This window comes from Colias croceus, chromosome 10 (assembly GCF_905220415.1).
Source record: "Colias croceus chromosome 10, ilColCroc2.1".
Classification (NCBI taxonomy): domain Eukaryota; kingdom Metazoa; phylum Arthropoda; class Insecta; order Lepidoptera; family Pieridae; genus Colias; species Colias croceus.
The window spans coordinates 10,436,430-10,452,556 of NC_059546.1; the positions used below are offsets into that span (position 1 = coordinate 10,436,430).

Sequence of the window (16,127 nt, forward strand, 5' to 3'; positions counted from 1 at the left end):
AATAATGTAAATATTATGTGTTTTATTTGGTATAATTTCTAAATATACAGAAAATTTAATGTTTGCTTCTTCACTCCATAATAAAGTACTAATCTTTTAATGTATATGGAGTAACAGATTATTCCATACAAACTTAAAAGCGGCAGGATCGATTTTGATTTTCACTAGCTCTTACTAGAATGCGCTTATAAAATTTTGTTTAAAGCTTACACGCAAAATATATAGAGAAAAAAAGTAAAAATAGGATGCTGTATAATTATGTTTTAAATTTATCAAATGGACAGTTCCATGACACGAAACTTCTGGTCATAATACGGAGTACCTATGTTTTCAAAGAAATCTTAGTCAAGTGCTATTCACTAAAACAAAGTCGCTTTCTATGTCCCTATGTCCCTTTGTATGCTTAAATCTTTAAAACTACGCAACGGATTTTGATGCGGTTTTTTTTAAAAGATAGAGTGATTCAAGAGGAAGGTTTAAGTATATTATTTATTAGGTTTTAGACAAAGCGTGCGAAGCCGCGGGCGGCAAGCTAGTAAAGTATAAAGATGATGAAAATTTTATTTAGGTATTCATGAAATAAAACAAGTAAATCAAAAATTCAGTTCATTTATTGTGACTTAAATTCTAAATCTTATATCACAAAATCTTATGCAAAGACGTGTTAAGGATAGACAAGGAAATAAATTATATCAGGTGTTGCCAGCTATAGTATTTTTTATCTCAAAAATGAAGTGACAATAAAAGCACTCTTAATTCAAGCACTGATTTTATAAGCACTCATTTGAAGTAACCTTGGAAAGCAGTGTGGAGCGTCAATATCTTAATTATAATTTTAATTTAGGTGTTTGTAAAAATACTACGTTTGCTGGCAACCCTGTTGTTAGTTATTTCTTTTTTACTTCTTAGTCATGCTAGCTACGAGAGCTTTGAATGCGTCTAAGCCTTTCTCGTTTGCTTCTTGGTATCCTGGAGCTGTGGTCTTCACTGTTTCGTACCATCTGAAAATATCAATATTACTTTTATTTTATGTTCTGAAATCATGTTAAATGAGTTGGAAATTTTATTGAATTTTAATTGCCGCCTATTGCTAAAGATGCAGGTGTGTAAACACATTGCGAAAATAATATTAAATTTAAAGTACCTATAATATCTAATCTGTGTCAATTTTTATTTAAATCTGTTTTTTATGAGGAACACAGGAGGAAGTATCAAGGGTAGTATAATATGTATAGTTGGCTAGCTACTAGTTATTATGCTGTGGTATAGTCTATGTCTATGATATGAGGTATTCACTATTCAGGCGTGATTGAATCAAATTTTTCTCCTAGCAAAACATTGGCAATTTAAATAATAAAATAATAAAAATTATAATACTAATTTTATTTACCTGTACGAACTCTAATGCTATCTTAATTCTTATCATTGTCTATAATTATGTAATAACATTGTAAAACAGATAAGAGAAATCAACATTATTATCACAACAATTAAAGTTTACAGGCGCTGTTTTACGAACATGGGAACAATAAATAACAACGTTCATACAAATTTAGCGATGAGTCAAGTGATTAAATGCTATGCAACTAGCGTGTAGCCTTGCATCTATAACAGCTATGCGATACTATCATACTTAGTATAGTGTACTATACCAGTAATTGCCATGCCAAGGTTATTGATAATTCTACTATAACCTAAATTAACTTATAGTGCTAGACTTAAATATTTTATAGCCTTAGGTAGGTACGTTATTATTTAAATTTCAAACGATTTGTTCTATTGCATTGTTTTAGTTACTGAATATAGTTTTATTTTTTACAACATGACTATTGTTTTACCATGAGATAGTAATAATTAACTACCAAGTATCAGGCATACCTACTACAAGTTGAGGTGTAATGATTTATAATGTTAATTGTTAAGAAATAATTGGTCATTCAATTCCGGCTTTGTGTCATTAAATAATGCGGAAATTAGCAAACCGATATTCTGCGGACTGCGGTTATGTTTTTTTTTAATAAAATAAAAGAATTATTTATATTATTATTATACCCAAATACAAGGACATTTTATCGCCAAAACCTCACCTCTTAACATTGGCGTATTTCTTGAAGTCAACGTCCGAAGCCTCGAAGCTAGAAACAGACGCGACGATGCTCAAATCGGCGACGGTTAGGTTTGGTCCCGCAACGTATTTCTGGCCTTCGAGGAAGTTGTCCAGCATCTTCAGAGCGTCTTCCACCTTGGCCAGCTTTTCCTTGTCGGCTGGAGCGCCGCCGAACACTTGGGGATACTGTGGTAGATTAAGTATTATTTATTTGATTTTCAGTTCAACATGTTTGAAAAACGTTATAGATGAACGGATTCATACCGGCCCACGGTTAATTATTTTTTATTCATTCAGTTTTTCAAAAAGTTAACAAATATCCTTGTGCAGAAGGAAAACTTGTCTTGAGTTGCTAAATTAAAAAAAAAAATATAGGTATCGTAGGGCGGGATACCTAGAACGCTAAGCCACCAACTTTATGTATATAGCATCAAATGTTATTGCATTTTATGCTATTAAAATAAGTAGTTAACAGTTAAAAGTGGTTTGCCCTTGAGTTTGTACATAATATTAACAATGATAAATAATTATGACATCTAATAATTATGAAACTGCAACTTGTAAGTCATAGCTATCACGCTCAACTTTAAGCCGACTGTTAATATAGCGGTTAATGATTTGCAGAAATTGAATATGTCGATATTTGCTATGTTTATCCAGTCAGTACTCGAAAAAAAACTGACCACAGTAATATACTTAATACTATCTCTGACAAATTTCAGTTATTGCGAATGACGAAAATTAATTTCGTTTGAGCAAATTTTTTTTCAAAGGCTTTAAGAGTTATTTATTCTTTAGGTCATGAAACCATATTAATGAAATTTTCTTTTTCATATATAAATATGATAAATATCGAAAGTGATTTCAATAATACTATTTTAGTCACATCTTGCTCTGAGAGTCACATAGTAGGTTCGAAAATCGCGGTCAAAATTGTACCACAGATTAAATAGCCAGTTATACAGAATCGCGTTGACAACATTGACAAGCGTACCACAGATTTTGCCAGCTAAAAATATAAATAGATAACTTACGAAATAGTCGCTAAATCTCTGATAAAGGTTGCCAATGTCGAAGTACAGACGCATGTCGACCAGGGCCCTCGCTTTAGGGTCCTCTGGGTACAATGTGGAGCCCTTGCCATACTTGTTGGCGAGGTATGTGATGATGGCGCGTGATTCGTAGATTGAGAAACCATCGTCCACTAATGTTGGTACTGTGTGTTGTGGGTTGATCTGGAACAATGATAAATAAGATGTTATTGATGTTATATTGTGGGGGCCCTTAGAAATACGCTCTACACTTGTTCAGGATATACCTAGTTAACGTAATTCAAGGGACCAAAACTTACAACATAAATTGGCACAATAGTTTTATTTTTGAAGTGAAACTTCTTTAGGCGCGTTTAGAGTAAGTAGGTACCTACAATTTCAAAGTCGCGTCAAGGAATAAGACGACGATTTTATTATCTTTGAATCTTGCGTAGTTTCACTTCTGACATGTGTGCTCAGCACAAATGACAAACGCTCTTTTTATTTAAAACATCACTTCTCAAGTTTTTAGCTATGTTTTAATTAATCATAGCATAAGTTATTAGCACCAGTCTTGTACAGATTAAGGAAAAAATTCAAGTTTTTTGCAAATTTCTCATAGGTTTTTTAATTTTATTGGATATTGTTTTTGAATACCTTTAGTTCAATGTTAGTTTAACATAACCATTGTTAGAAAAAAGATTACAATGCATAAATAATGAAGTTATTAATAAATTAAAAAACCACTTTTTTGCACCAGTGTTGGACAGTTAAAATCTAATGATGGACACCCAGTTTTGGACAACATCCAGTTATGAACACCCATTTATGGACTGTACCTAAAGTTGTTTCTCCAGTCATTTACACTTGGAGAAGACTTATAGTTATCAATAAAATGTTGCAAATGATGATTGGAATACAATAAATCTGGGATGTATTTATAAAAAATAGTATTTATTAATTATTTTGCATACTTATAATATTTTAAACAGTCTTAATTTCCATTTTCTAGGAAAAAATTGGACAAATGCATCGTTAAATAAGAAAAAATCTGTTAAGAAAAAACAATATGGGTTTTCTATTATTACTCAATAAGTCAGGGATGAAAAATATAACTAAAAAAAGTACTGCCACACATCCATCCATTTTGGGAACTCTTCTTCTTCGTCGTATCACTCTAGTCAGAGTGAAGGGTGGTCAACATGAGGTTTGAAGGGTAGATGTTACCTGCTTCACGATGTTCCACCATATCTCTCTGTTTCCTGGCATTCCGCTACACTCGTGAAGTGAACCGCAAATAGCAGCCTTAATCTGATCGATCCATCGATATGGATTCCAAATTGTAGCACGAGGCAAAAAGCTTCTTTTAAACTGTTGTCAAGATGGTGTGGATTAAATTTAAGTGTGTGTGCTGTATGGTGGTGGAATTTAGCTGCAGACCGCTATCTGCTGCTAAATTGGAATGGATCGCTATCCAAACAGTTCATCAGAGATGATAGATGCGTTACAATGCGCTTATGGATGCGATGCGACCCATTGTTCTAAAATATATTCTTCATGTTCAGATATATATTATGTTGTTGGACCCATTGAGCAGACCTTAGGACTTTTAACTGATAGTTTATTGTGCAAAATTATTCTTAGCACTTCAAATCCTTCAGCGGCTTTTGTTACTTTATCCCCATTATTAAGGGCACAGACTAATAATAATATACTACGTAAGGGCATTGATTGCATTACCAATTTGTCGGGGAGTGTAATTTTAACAAAAAATATCAATGTCCATTATAGGAACCAAAGCAAATCCAGTCATGGACAACTGTTGTACAATATTGGAACCCTGTGTTCGAAATGGTCGTGATAGGTATATTATTAATCAGAAAGAAAAGACAATATAGAAAAGCGCATGTAATTAATATCTTAAAAAAAAGTTTAGTTTCGACATTTGTCCATAAATGGATATATCCATAGAATTAAATCCAGTTATGGACACTGACGAATTTTATTTAAATAACTTAACCTATCATGATACTAAATGGTGTAATATTTCGTACACTTAACTACTATAAATAAAAGTAATGTCAAATTTTGCTAAGATTTATACAAAAATTCTTAAAAACAAAATTGTGTCCTCACTTCCTTAAGGATTTACTTCCTTAGTAAAAACGGACTTCTTAGAAACGAGTCGCAGCAACTAAACACAAAGTTATGCCATCTTCAAACATTTTGACCGAATAAGACGAAGTGTCGTATTTTGATAGTTTATGAACCAAACTTTTATTTTAACCCCTTACCGCATACAGAGCCATATATGGACGACGAAGTTTATGAATTTTTTATAGGCTAACTATAAACAATATCTAAAAAAACTACCTTACATCTTAAACAGCATTTCATCGAGAATTGGAATGTAATTAATTTATACAGTGTAAATATTATCCATCAGATATATTATAGATTTAGTCTAGCGCGTGCGACGGTTTGGGTGCGCGGAAAAAACCGTGATTTTCAAATTAAGATTTCAATATCAAAAAGGTGAGTAAAGCCATGAAAAAAAATATTTCTTCATTCTTTAGTCTTTCTAAAATAAGGTAAAACATTTGGTTAGGTTGTTTTTTTGCTTTAATCATGTTTTTTTGTACTTTTCCAAATCTGTCATATTTGGCTTCGTATGCATTCCGTCCAAAATATATTATGTCATATGTGGCTGGGTATGCATTCAAGCACAGCATTCAAGGATACTTTCACTGATTGTTCCAGTATCAATCCTAGACACTTTTATCTCACTATGCTAAGCATGTAAATATTATATCATCATCAATAAATACAGACTCATGCTATATGCCACTGTATGATTTTTAATTAGCCGTTTCAGAGCAAATGCGAAAGTCAGGGAAAGCTCTTATTACCAAAAGACGTGGTCGTCTCTCAAAAACTTAGAAACATCGGCATCTCTGGAGTCTCCTCAGTATTTCTGACTCGCCAATTACCGTAAAAAAGCTACGAAAAACTCCTGCAGGACATCTAGATTTTCACTTTGATTCTGTACGGTCTGATGGGATTAGTCATTACCGAATTTGGAAGAAGAACGCCCGTCAGCTATGCCTATATTGTTCCAATTTCGTTCCTTCACGTTATGTGAAAAATATAACGTGTTTTTATGTTATAATGACAAACGTAATTGTTTTAAGCAATTTCACGAAGTATAAGTTGGCTGTGATTCTGGGTGTTATTTAGGTATCCATATAAAGTACTAACATTTCGCCCGCGGCCTCGCCCGCGTTTTCAAAGAAAACCCCGCATAGTTCCCGTTCCCGTGGGATTTTCGGGATAAAACCTATCCTATGTGTTAGTCCAAGTTACCCTCTATATTATGTGTGCTAAATTTCATAGAAGTCGGTTCAGTAGTATTTGCGTGAAACAGTAACAAACAAACACATACACATACATCCACCCTCACAAACTTTCGAATTTATAATATAAGTAGGATAGGATTTATGTAAAGTATATGTAGCATATCAGTTGACTAAGCATTCAGGATACAAGCTTAAGTTTAGTTTGGGGCTTAGCAACCGTGTGTGTGAAATTAATCCGGAATATGTTTTTATTTTATTAATTAGTTACTTTTTTCTAATTGCATACGAAGCCATATATGTCAGAAAAAATACAACAAACACTGCATACGAGTCCATATATGGCGCCGTTATATATTTTCTATAATATAAGTAAATAATTTTTTTTCTCAATTTGATCTCATAATGTAAGGTCTAATAAACACTTTTTTGCAAAAAAATAATTTTTATTTCATCTCCTTAATAATTCATGCAATAAGGGGTTAAGTATTGCCAAATTATATAACGTTTATTTTGGTCTTATTATTTAAATTTTATATTTATTTTGTCCATTACTGGATGCTTGTCCACCACTGGTGCCGTTACCTTATTTAAAATGTAGAAATAACATTTTTGTAATAAACTATAGCCACTCATGGTGATTTCGGCCTCGTTGAGGCAATATAAAAACAAAAACATATAAACCCTGTCACTCAGTAGGAAAGTAACTATTATTATTAGTACACCCACTGAACTTTCTACTGGTGAAAGCTCAGTACGCAACCATTTACATTAATAAAACAATCAAGCTATAATGCATTATAAGTCAACTACATTTGAACTCGTTTTAAACTGTCCCAAACAGTAAAATGTGGTCATTGAGCGAATTCCAAAGCTCAAAGCTTGTAGGAGCAATCGAGACAGGAATGTTTGATACCGGTTCAACTTGGTATTTTAGTTGCGTAGTTACTTGGTTCAAACTGTAACCGTACATTGAAATTTGTCGAAGTAATTTCTTGTTGTCTAGTCGACTGAATAAATTTCGAGCATTTTTCTACAGAAGTTTTAAATATTAACGTTCAAAATGTTATTAATTACTTACTCGCTAAATAGGTGTCACAGGTACTTATTATGTATTCTGTGACAGGACAATGCGTGTTGAACCTATTCAGATAATAAAATCTGAAGTATTATGTAATGGAAAATAAATAAATAAGTACCATTTGTAGTTCAATGAACTCAGCTTTGAATTGCCTCACACATTCAACACTAGGCCTTCGTTTTACGGCAAAGGAAATTTATCACTATTACCAGTGTTTTAAGGCTTATTTCCCCTGTACAAAATCTGATGATAAGTCATTTGTTTTTGAACAGAACTATTGGTAAAACGCACACAGCTAATTATGGTGGGTTCGAGATAAAAATAACGCGAATTCTCTTTTTGTTCTGGCATTGACATCATATGGAGTCATTATCGTCATTATGTAACATCTGCACAGGAATATACTTAATGATACACGAATTTAATGAGTTTCTTCGACAATTTAATGAGTTTCTTCGAAAATTTTAACAATATAGGTAAGTAAGTAGGTAGATACCTATTAATTGAACAGCAAAAACCTGAGATTGTTTGTACCTTTTTTGATTTATTTGAATGTAACAGATATAATATGACTATGAGAATTGTTGATAGCCGATATGTATAATTTCTGGGAACTTTATTTCACACGCACACGTCACATTTCGAGCCAAATAATTTCCGATCGTAATATTGGTACCTACCTATACATACCTATTTTTAGAGATAGAGTAGGTCAAGACTCAAGAGGAGGTTTTATAGATAACTAGTGGACCGCCCCGGCTTCGCCCGTGGTACATATTTCGCAATAAAATTAGTAATTAAAATTCAGTAGTTTAGACGTGATTGAGTAACAGACAGACATAGGTACAGAGTTACTTTCGCATTTATAATATTAGTATGGATAATATAACACTATCATAAAATTTTAAGACAAAGTGAACGAAGCCGCGGGCGAAAAGCTAATAGGTAACTACTATATAAATGACCAAAAAGAAAACAAGCTAAACAAGCATAAGTAAAAGTAACGGAAGAATCGATAAACGCTAGTCGCTAACGTTATCGATTTTTCAAGTTCAAGTCACGCAACTGGAACATTTTGTAATAGTTATTACTTATTTGGATCCTGATTGCACAGGACACATCCTGTGAATAATAACTTGTAGAAGGAAATAGTTATATTGGTATTCAGCTGACCTAGTTTGTTATTTACATAGATAATATATATACATGTCTAACGCACTCTGCATCATTATAGGTATCAGCTACATCATGTAAATTGTAATGTATCAAAATACGCAGACCTTTAATGCACACATAAAATGCATAATTGCTCATCCACATCGTATTGTTATATTTCCTCTGATTGTTGGGTTGCCTGGTACTGGTAGAGATCGCTACCTAGCGATATGGCCGCCCTTTGCTGTTTCTGTAATCTAAAATCTTAATCTTGTCTTTGTTATATGCAAAGCAATAAAGTATTTTCATTCATTCATTCATTCATTCAAAATGAATTAAAAGCTTACCTTCAAGTACTCAGGCTTCAAGTGTTCCCCATGGTGCAAGTCCACGAGTTTGAGGTTCAGGTTGAGGTTCAGGGCGCGCGCCGCCAGCAGCACGGAGCGGCATGGCGCGGATCCGGGCACGTAGTAGAGGTCCATGGGCATGCTACACCAAACCATTAATTAATTTATATTTTATCTACCGCACTTAGCCAGCGGGGTGTATGCCTCCTATGAGGGTTCAGACTTCAGGCACAGACTATTTCAGGTCATGTTCAGGCGCTCATAGGAGGCATTGGGAACATACTAATAATATATAAGATGATGATTTATTTAAGGACGCATAAGAAAACAATTTATTTAATTATGTGGACCGTATTTAAGAACGATGTTTTGGAACGTATGAACGGAATTTTTAATGTAAAAATAATTTTTTTAGGCTGAAAAGTTCCACCTTTTTTAACTTGTAGGTATTGTGTTTTGGTATGACGTAAATCGTAAGATTCGCTGATGCTGTTTTATTTTATAGTAGGTAGTTAGTCCGTTAACATTTTGTTTGAAAACAAAACCATAGGTAAGTATGTACCTACTTAGTTAGTTTCAATAAAATTACGATTCTAAACCACAAATTGTTCCATTCAGTTATTTTAATATTAGGCATTATGTAACAGGTTCGCAAATCGCAGGAAATGAGCTTTTGGAGTTTGCTTGACCGAAACTTTGCCGAAACCGGTTTCGTCTGTTTTCGAACTTGATAAATGTAGGTAGGTATACTACATAATCTATAATCTACATAATATTATTATTTCTTACCTACCTATGAATTATAAGTATTATCACAAAAAAACACGCTGTGAGACTTCTATCTATTGACATTGTTTGTAATTTAGAATAGCGTTTGATTTATAACTAGTAAGTAATTATTAGTAAATAATGAAAAAAATTAGGTATGTAAGTACATATTTAAAATCTACTATCTATCGTTAAGTTCAATGGTGCTTCTTAATTCTGAGACACAATAGTTAACGATCATTACATTTCATTAGCCTATTAGTTAGGTACTTAAAAAAAAATATATATTCCTCTATATAGGTAGGTTATAGGTATGTAATATGTTCACCCCCATTTTAGTTAGGTATAATATTAATTTATATGTTTTTCATTATCTAATGACATCATGGCTTCATCATGGTAATTACTATTTCAATATTGTCATCGTGTTGCTACTTGCTAGTTTATTTTACAATTTTCTATTACCTAGGTATTTAATTGTGGGTATAAATCGTACCTACCTACGCGGTCACGGATTCAATCGAATCGTCTAGGACCTAGACTCTAGGTCATTAGTAATTACATAACAATTTACAATTACTATGAATGCGGAATCGTGGCTTTGTCCAGTTGTATTGAAGGATAAAGGCCTTGATAAAGTCGATTCGATTGATCAAAGGGACAAAAAATTGCATAGTTTTGACAGGTTAGAAAAAAACAGTGTTAACCTCGAAATAAATAAATAACCGGTTGTTTGAAATATTACATTAAGTAATTGTAATTTATACCGGTTATAGGTGAAGTAAATTCTAGAAGATTTAACCTAATCATTATTACACATTAACTATGTAATATCACTTTTGCAGCCTAATAAAATTAGCACATGTTTATGGGAGATATAGATTATCTATTTTTTTAACCCTTATGAATACTTGACTAATAGACTTCGGTAGCCTTACCTATCCATCTATTGAAATTATTTCTTATTTCAAGACGTAAAAAATAGGAGGATATACTAAAGCTCAATAATATATTGTTTATTTATTTAAAAATATAATTATTCGTTTGCCATTAAAGGTCATATTTAGCATAATATATATCTGTTTGGAAAATAAGTTTAAAAAAAAATAAAACATGTTAACTAATATTTTTACTCTTAAGATTTTTTACATGTCAATATTCACATTTCTACTAATTATGTTTCCAAATTAGTTACCTATTTAAACAGAAACCTATTTAACTTATTATACAGACGGACAGACCCATAGAATATTATATTCCTTACAGACTCACATATAGGTAGATAGATACATATAATAATTTATAGCTAAATCTTAATCATTCGCTACCTACCTATGTCTGCTAAATTATGCTCAAACATATTTCGTGAAGTCAAACCATGTCTCGAGTTTTTTGAACCTTGAAAAAATTCTTATGCGTGGGAAATAATACACAGTAATGTTTATATATCTGTGAAATAATAAGGTTTTTTTTAAATTTATTACTCACGCAGAATGGTTGTTGCCTTTCACTATTTCGAAGGTAGATAGATCTAAGAGGTAGATAAAACTTCTTGGTATAAATTTTTAGTAGTTAGCTACTTAGGTATAGTTAAACAAGAAAAAAATAATATTAAAAGTGAGCATGAATTATTAGACTCGCTCACTAACAGTCAATTAAAAATATTTTTATAATATCTATTAAAGTCTAGATGACCCGTTAAATTCACCTACAAAATATAATTAGGAATTAAGGTACCTAACTAGCTTAATTTCAATTGAGACAGACGTAGCTTTGATATCTATTTAAGTATTTACTACTTGATTGGTTTGTATAATTTTTTCATATGAGTACTAAGGTACGGTCACAGAGAACGTACCTTAGTACCTAGACCGTACATTAGTACTAGTAGTAAGTAGTTGTCTAGGTAATTTATTTTATTTCGCTGCGATGCATCGTCCGGAGTCCGGACGCCGGCCGCGCCAGAGATAAAAATATTTTGAATTTAAGGTACCTACATATGCAAATCAAAGAGATGATAAAGCTATATATAATATGCCGGCAATAAATACACAGTTATATCTGACGATAATTTAACAGTGAAAACTGAAACTTGGTTAAATAAATAACACCGTTCCTCTAAAGAAACGATATTAATTCCAAGCTTACAAGCCTAGCTTGGAATTTTACATTATAGGTAACTATACAGTTTTCTGAAGATACAATTTAAGTTTCTCTTCTTTTCAGTGTGGTTCGGAATTCAAAGTACCTAGGTACTTATAGTTTTTTGGTGCTTTGATTATGAAAAACTTAAACCATAATTATGTACCTACCGATAATTAATTATTCTAACTAGTTTCTAATTAAGTATTTTAATACAAAGTCACCCTTACTCACAATATTTAGGTATATATTTGAAATAATTATTTTAGTAAAAGCTCATAAAAGCTCATGTAGGTAGGTACTTGAAATATAGAAAATTCCAGAATGTTATAAGCTGAAGAATACCATGTAACCGATATAAATCACGAACATTTTTGAAAATCGAATACCGTTAAACTTTCTTAAAATTCAAATCAATTAAATTTCACGCTTGCGATTTTCCATAGCATTCGAAATTGTTACCTGATACGATCCAAAAACACAATACACGATTTAATTACAAATTGTCACGCGACTATTAATTATTTTTACACTTGTTAATTAAAAATTTCACAATGGTAACACTGGGAACTTACTTTTTTATGTTTTAGCGGGAACACGACCGACTGTACGAAAAGCGGAGTGATTGTAAACTGTTGTGGGGGGAGATTGTCAGATTTATACCACGGCGCCGCGTATGACGCATTGTTATACCAGTTATCCCCATGATAGGATTTCATTAAATTGGACTGCTATGGAATGCAACAGTTTTACAGCTATTATAACTACCTATTTGATGCTAAAATTAGAGTACCTATGTGACTTAGCTATGTGAGAACCTAAGTACTATATGTATATTATATGTAACTATCCACAGATATCTTTATAATTTACAGACATGGACACACGATTATGATTTTTTAATCATAGAATACTTGGTGAATACGTGGCTGTATTTATCTTTAGTAATTTCCGCCAAACAACTTTTTTTCAAATGATAGGTACCTAACGTTGGTATCTACGCAATTCGAAGTGATTATAAAAATTATACCCAAGTTTATTTGAAAAAAAAATGTCTTAGCTACTTAGTTAAAAATAAAATAAAAAATAAAAATAGTTTATTTACCCTTCTCAATTTCATACAATATGGAGTAGTAGGGCCCTCCTAGTAAGTTTAATATAAAACCTGTGTCAGGAGAACCCGCTCTTCCTTAACTTAAAATAGGTTATCTACATGAGAAAAATAAACTGTTTAAATAACAAAATATTAATAGTTAAGTGTGGAGTGTATTCGTGTGTGTGTGTGTGTGTGTGTGTGTGTGTATGTATTGTGTGTGTGGGCGCATGTGTGCGTGTGAGTGTGGGTGTATGTGTGTGTGTTTAGATTTGTCATTTTATGTATGAGCACGAGTTTGTGAGTGAACAAATTTAATAGCAATTAATATATTTTAGTAGCGTATGATTATGATTAAATTTAAATAAATAATATAGAAACAATAATTAGTTAACTAGTTAATTTGAAAATAGATGAAACTTCTTAGGTCTATAACCTGCAAGTCAAAATAAATAAACAAAAACGTAGACCGTATGTTTGTTAGAGGAAAAATTCCACGTGAAATTAATTTATCATTTACAATCTAAGTTCACAATTATTATCTACTCGTATCGTAAGGCAAATACGTCATATTAGTAAGATAGTAATACACAGCAAACACTTCAAACTTACTTATCACCTATAAGCTATATACAGGGCTATATCCATATCGAAGTTAATCGAAATCTATAACATTCAAATGTGTAATACCTACATGTTACATACCTACAAATTTAGCCGATGTGGTAAAATTAATTTGTAGGTGTTTAAAATACTGAAACATACGGGATCTGACTAATGGGAAATCCCACTAGAAGGATAAACATTTGTTCTCGTATGACAACATTTACTTCTCATCCGACTTCGAAAATGGTGTGTATCGTCATACGTGAATTGTATTTCTTGTAATCATAATGGGTTTTATGATTTTGTCATACCGGAGTCCGGAAATAGGAACCTATCTCTCTGGTCTCTAATTAAATTTAAAAAAGAATAGGTTCCTTCCTAATTAAGTTCAACACAGGCACAGAACAGTATAACAGTGAACACAGGTCTATGCATAGACAAAATACATATATTCCTTAAAAATGTTGTAAAACTGTGTTTAAAACGTTCGAATAACAAACTCTAGTTATTGTACTTTCACTTGATTTTATTAAGCTTTTCGTCATTTAAGCTTTGCGCGTTTAGCTACTTATTCGATATTATGTATTCTGTGGCTTTGCGTCACATAAAATCTTCAATTAAAAATTTTTTCGTAACTAAGTACCTAAGTACAGCAAAAAACATATTATATTATTTTTGCTTCCAAGCCCCTAAGTTCATCCACGTTGCCTACAAGGCTACAACATAGTGTTATACCTACTATATAATACATATTATTTGTATACGTACTTAGTATTAGTCTGTGATATTATAAGTATAATAAAAAAAAATATTCTAATGATCTGGGATAATTTATTTATTTATTTATGACTAACATTGCATGACAATCGAGAATGTTTTTTGACTTGAAGAAATTTCTACATGCCTATTGTGCTAGGTTACTTTTCAGGAAAAGAAATATTATCCAGAACCTAGTTATCTAAAAAATAATGATATAAAAAATGGAGACGCGCCAGACCGCGAAGGACGGTGGCGCGGTGGTACGACCTCGGCTCCTTAAAAAAATGTGACAAAATTTGTCATTTCAACAAAATTAGTCGAAGTTTATCGAAGCTTTACTTATACCAAAGTTTGAACATTGAGTTTGCTTTGTGGTCACAGCAAAAAACAAGTCCGATTATGAACTTGCTCATGATTGGTACCTATTCATAATTCAATGCATACCTATAATATGTGATTTGATGGTGGAGACGCAGAATGACGTCACAATCACAGGCCCTTTAGGGTCATGAACGCTAGTGGGTCCACCCTTAATAATTACCTATCTAAGGTTTTACATTCTGTTTGCTATATTCTAATTCTTTTGTTAGACGAAATTGATCCGCGGTCATCGTCCAGACAGTATCAAGTTGCACAGTATCCATCCTCAAAGGAGTCACATCCGTGACGGAAAACAATGGACCCCTGATGATATTAAAGTACCTCCCATTTTGAACTTTATGCCCATAGATATGAAAGTGAAATTGTATTAAATTACTTAGGTGTTAATTTTCTAAATATGTAACATTTTCTCTGTGACGGAGATAGTCTTTCTCTTGTTACCATTGTTGAAGGGTTCGTTAGCGCTTCTGTGCAGTGCTAACAAAGAGGTAAGTGAGTTCTGTTTGGTTGAAGCAAAGGAAAGTTAACTAATTAGATATTAAACCAAATAAATAATAATTATGGATCTCTTAGTAAATGAATCCAGGAAATGAGACTTAAGCATGGACGTATGGAAATTACAGATTATGTCCTCTTTTAAACCGACTTCAAAAAAAAGGAGGAGGTTATCAATTCGGCCGGTATGTTATTTTTTTTAATGTATGTACGCCGATTACTCCGAGGTTTCTGAACCGATTTACGTGATTCTTTTTTGTTCGATGTGGGATGGTGTCGAATTGGTCCCATAAAAATTTTATTCGGATAGGCCCAGTAGTTTTTATTTTATGAGCATTTTTGTCTGTATTTGTAAATGTTGCAAGTGCAAGTTTGAAGTCGGTTGTTTTTAACGCAGTTATTGACTTGTACTCTCTTAAAAGCTGTTTGATTTTAGGTGGGTATTTTAACATTAAAAAACACTCTTTGTAGTAAGAGTGAACAGTGAACACTCTTTACTTCATTTCACTCTTCTTAGTAACTACTTAAGCAAAGTTTAACAATAAATATGACAAAATAGGTACCTATACTATTTAACTAGAATAGTTTTGTGATTTGGACAGACTGCATCCATTACCATTAATTATTATTTCCTGTTTATGATAGTGATATCTTTTTCCTTATAAACAATAATATTATAATTATTAACAACGGGATATTTTCATGACAAATTAATTAGATAATCCTTTCATTATACTTAATCGTACCGAAACTAGAGCGTGTTTAGATTTTTAATTATACATAATAATTGCATGAAATTATGTCTGATA

General features: G+C 32.2%; 1 protein-coding gene across 1 annotated transcript; it reads right to left on the bottom strand.

Moving 5' to 3' along the window:
- Positions 1–593: 593 nt before the first annotated feature.
- Positions 594–12,686, bottom strand: LOC123695163 (glutathione S-transferase 1-1-like). The gene is made up of 5 exons (XM_045640912.1): positions 12,560–12,686; positions 9,075–9,216; positions 3,142–3,342; positions 2,088–2,293; positions 594–1,001 (listed from the first exon to the last, which is right to left on the bottom strand). Exons 2-5 carry the CDS (start codon positions 9,213–9,215, stop codon positions 899–901), a joined length of 651 nt encoding a protein of 216 aa, XP_045496868.1. The 5' UTR covers position 9,216; positions 12,560–12,686; the 3' UTR covers positions 594–898.
- Positions 12,687–16,127: the final 3,441 nt, after the last annotated feature.

Excerpts from the sequence above, each read along its gene's own strand:
- LOC123695163 (XM_045640912.1), bottom strand. The coding sequence starts at position 9,215 with ATGCCCATGGACCTCTACTACGTGCCCGGATCCGCGCCATGCCGCTCC. Across the intron at positions 3,343-9,074 it reads TGAAGCCTGAGTACTTGAAG|ATCAACCCACAACACACAGT; the intron begins GTAAGCTTTTAA and ends TCATTGTTCCAG. Across the intron at positions 2,294-3,141 it reads AGAGATTTAGCGACTATTTC|TATCCCCAAGTGTTCGGCGG; the intron begins GTAAGTTATCTA and ends AATCTACCACAG.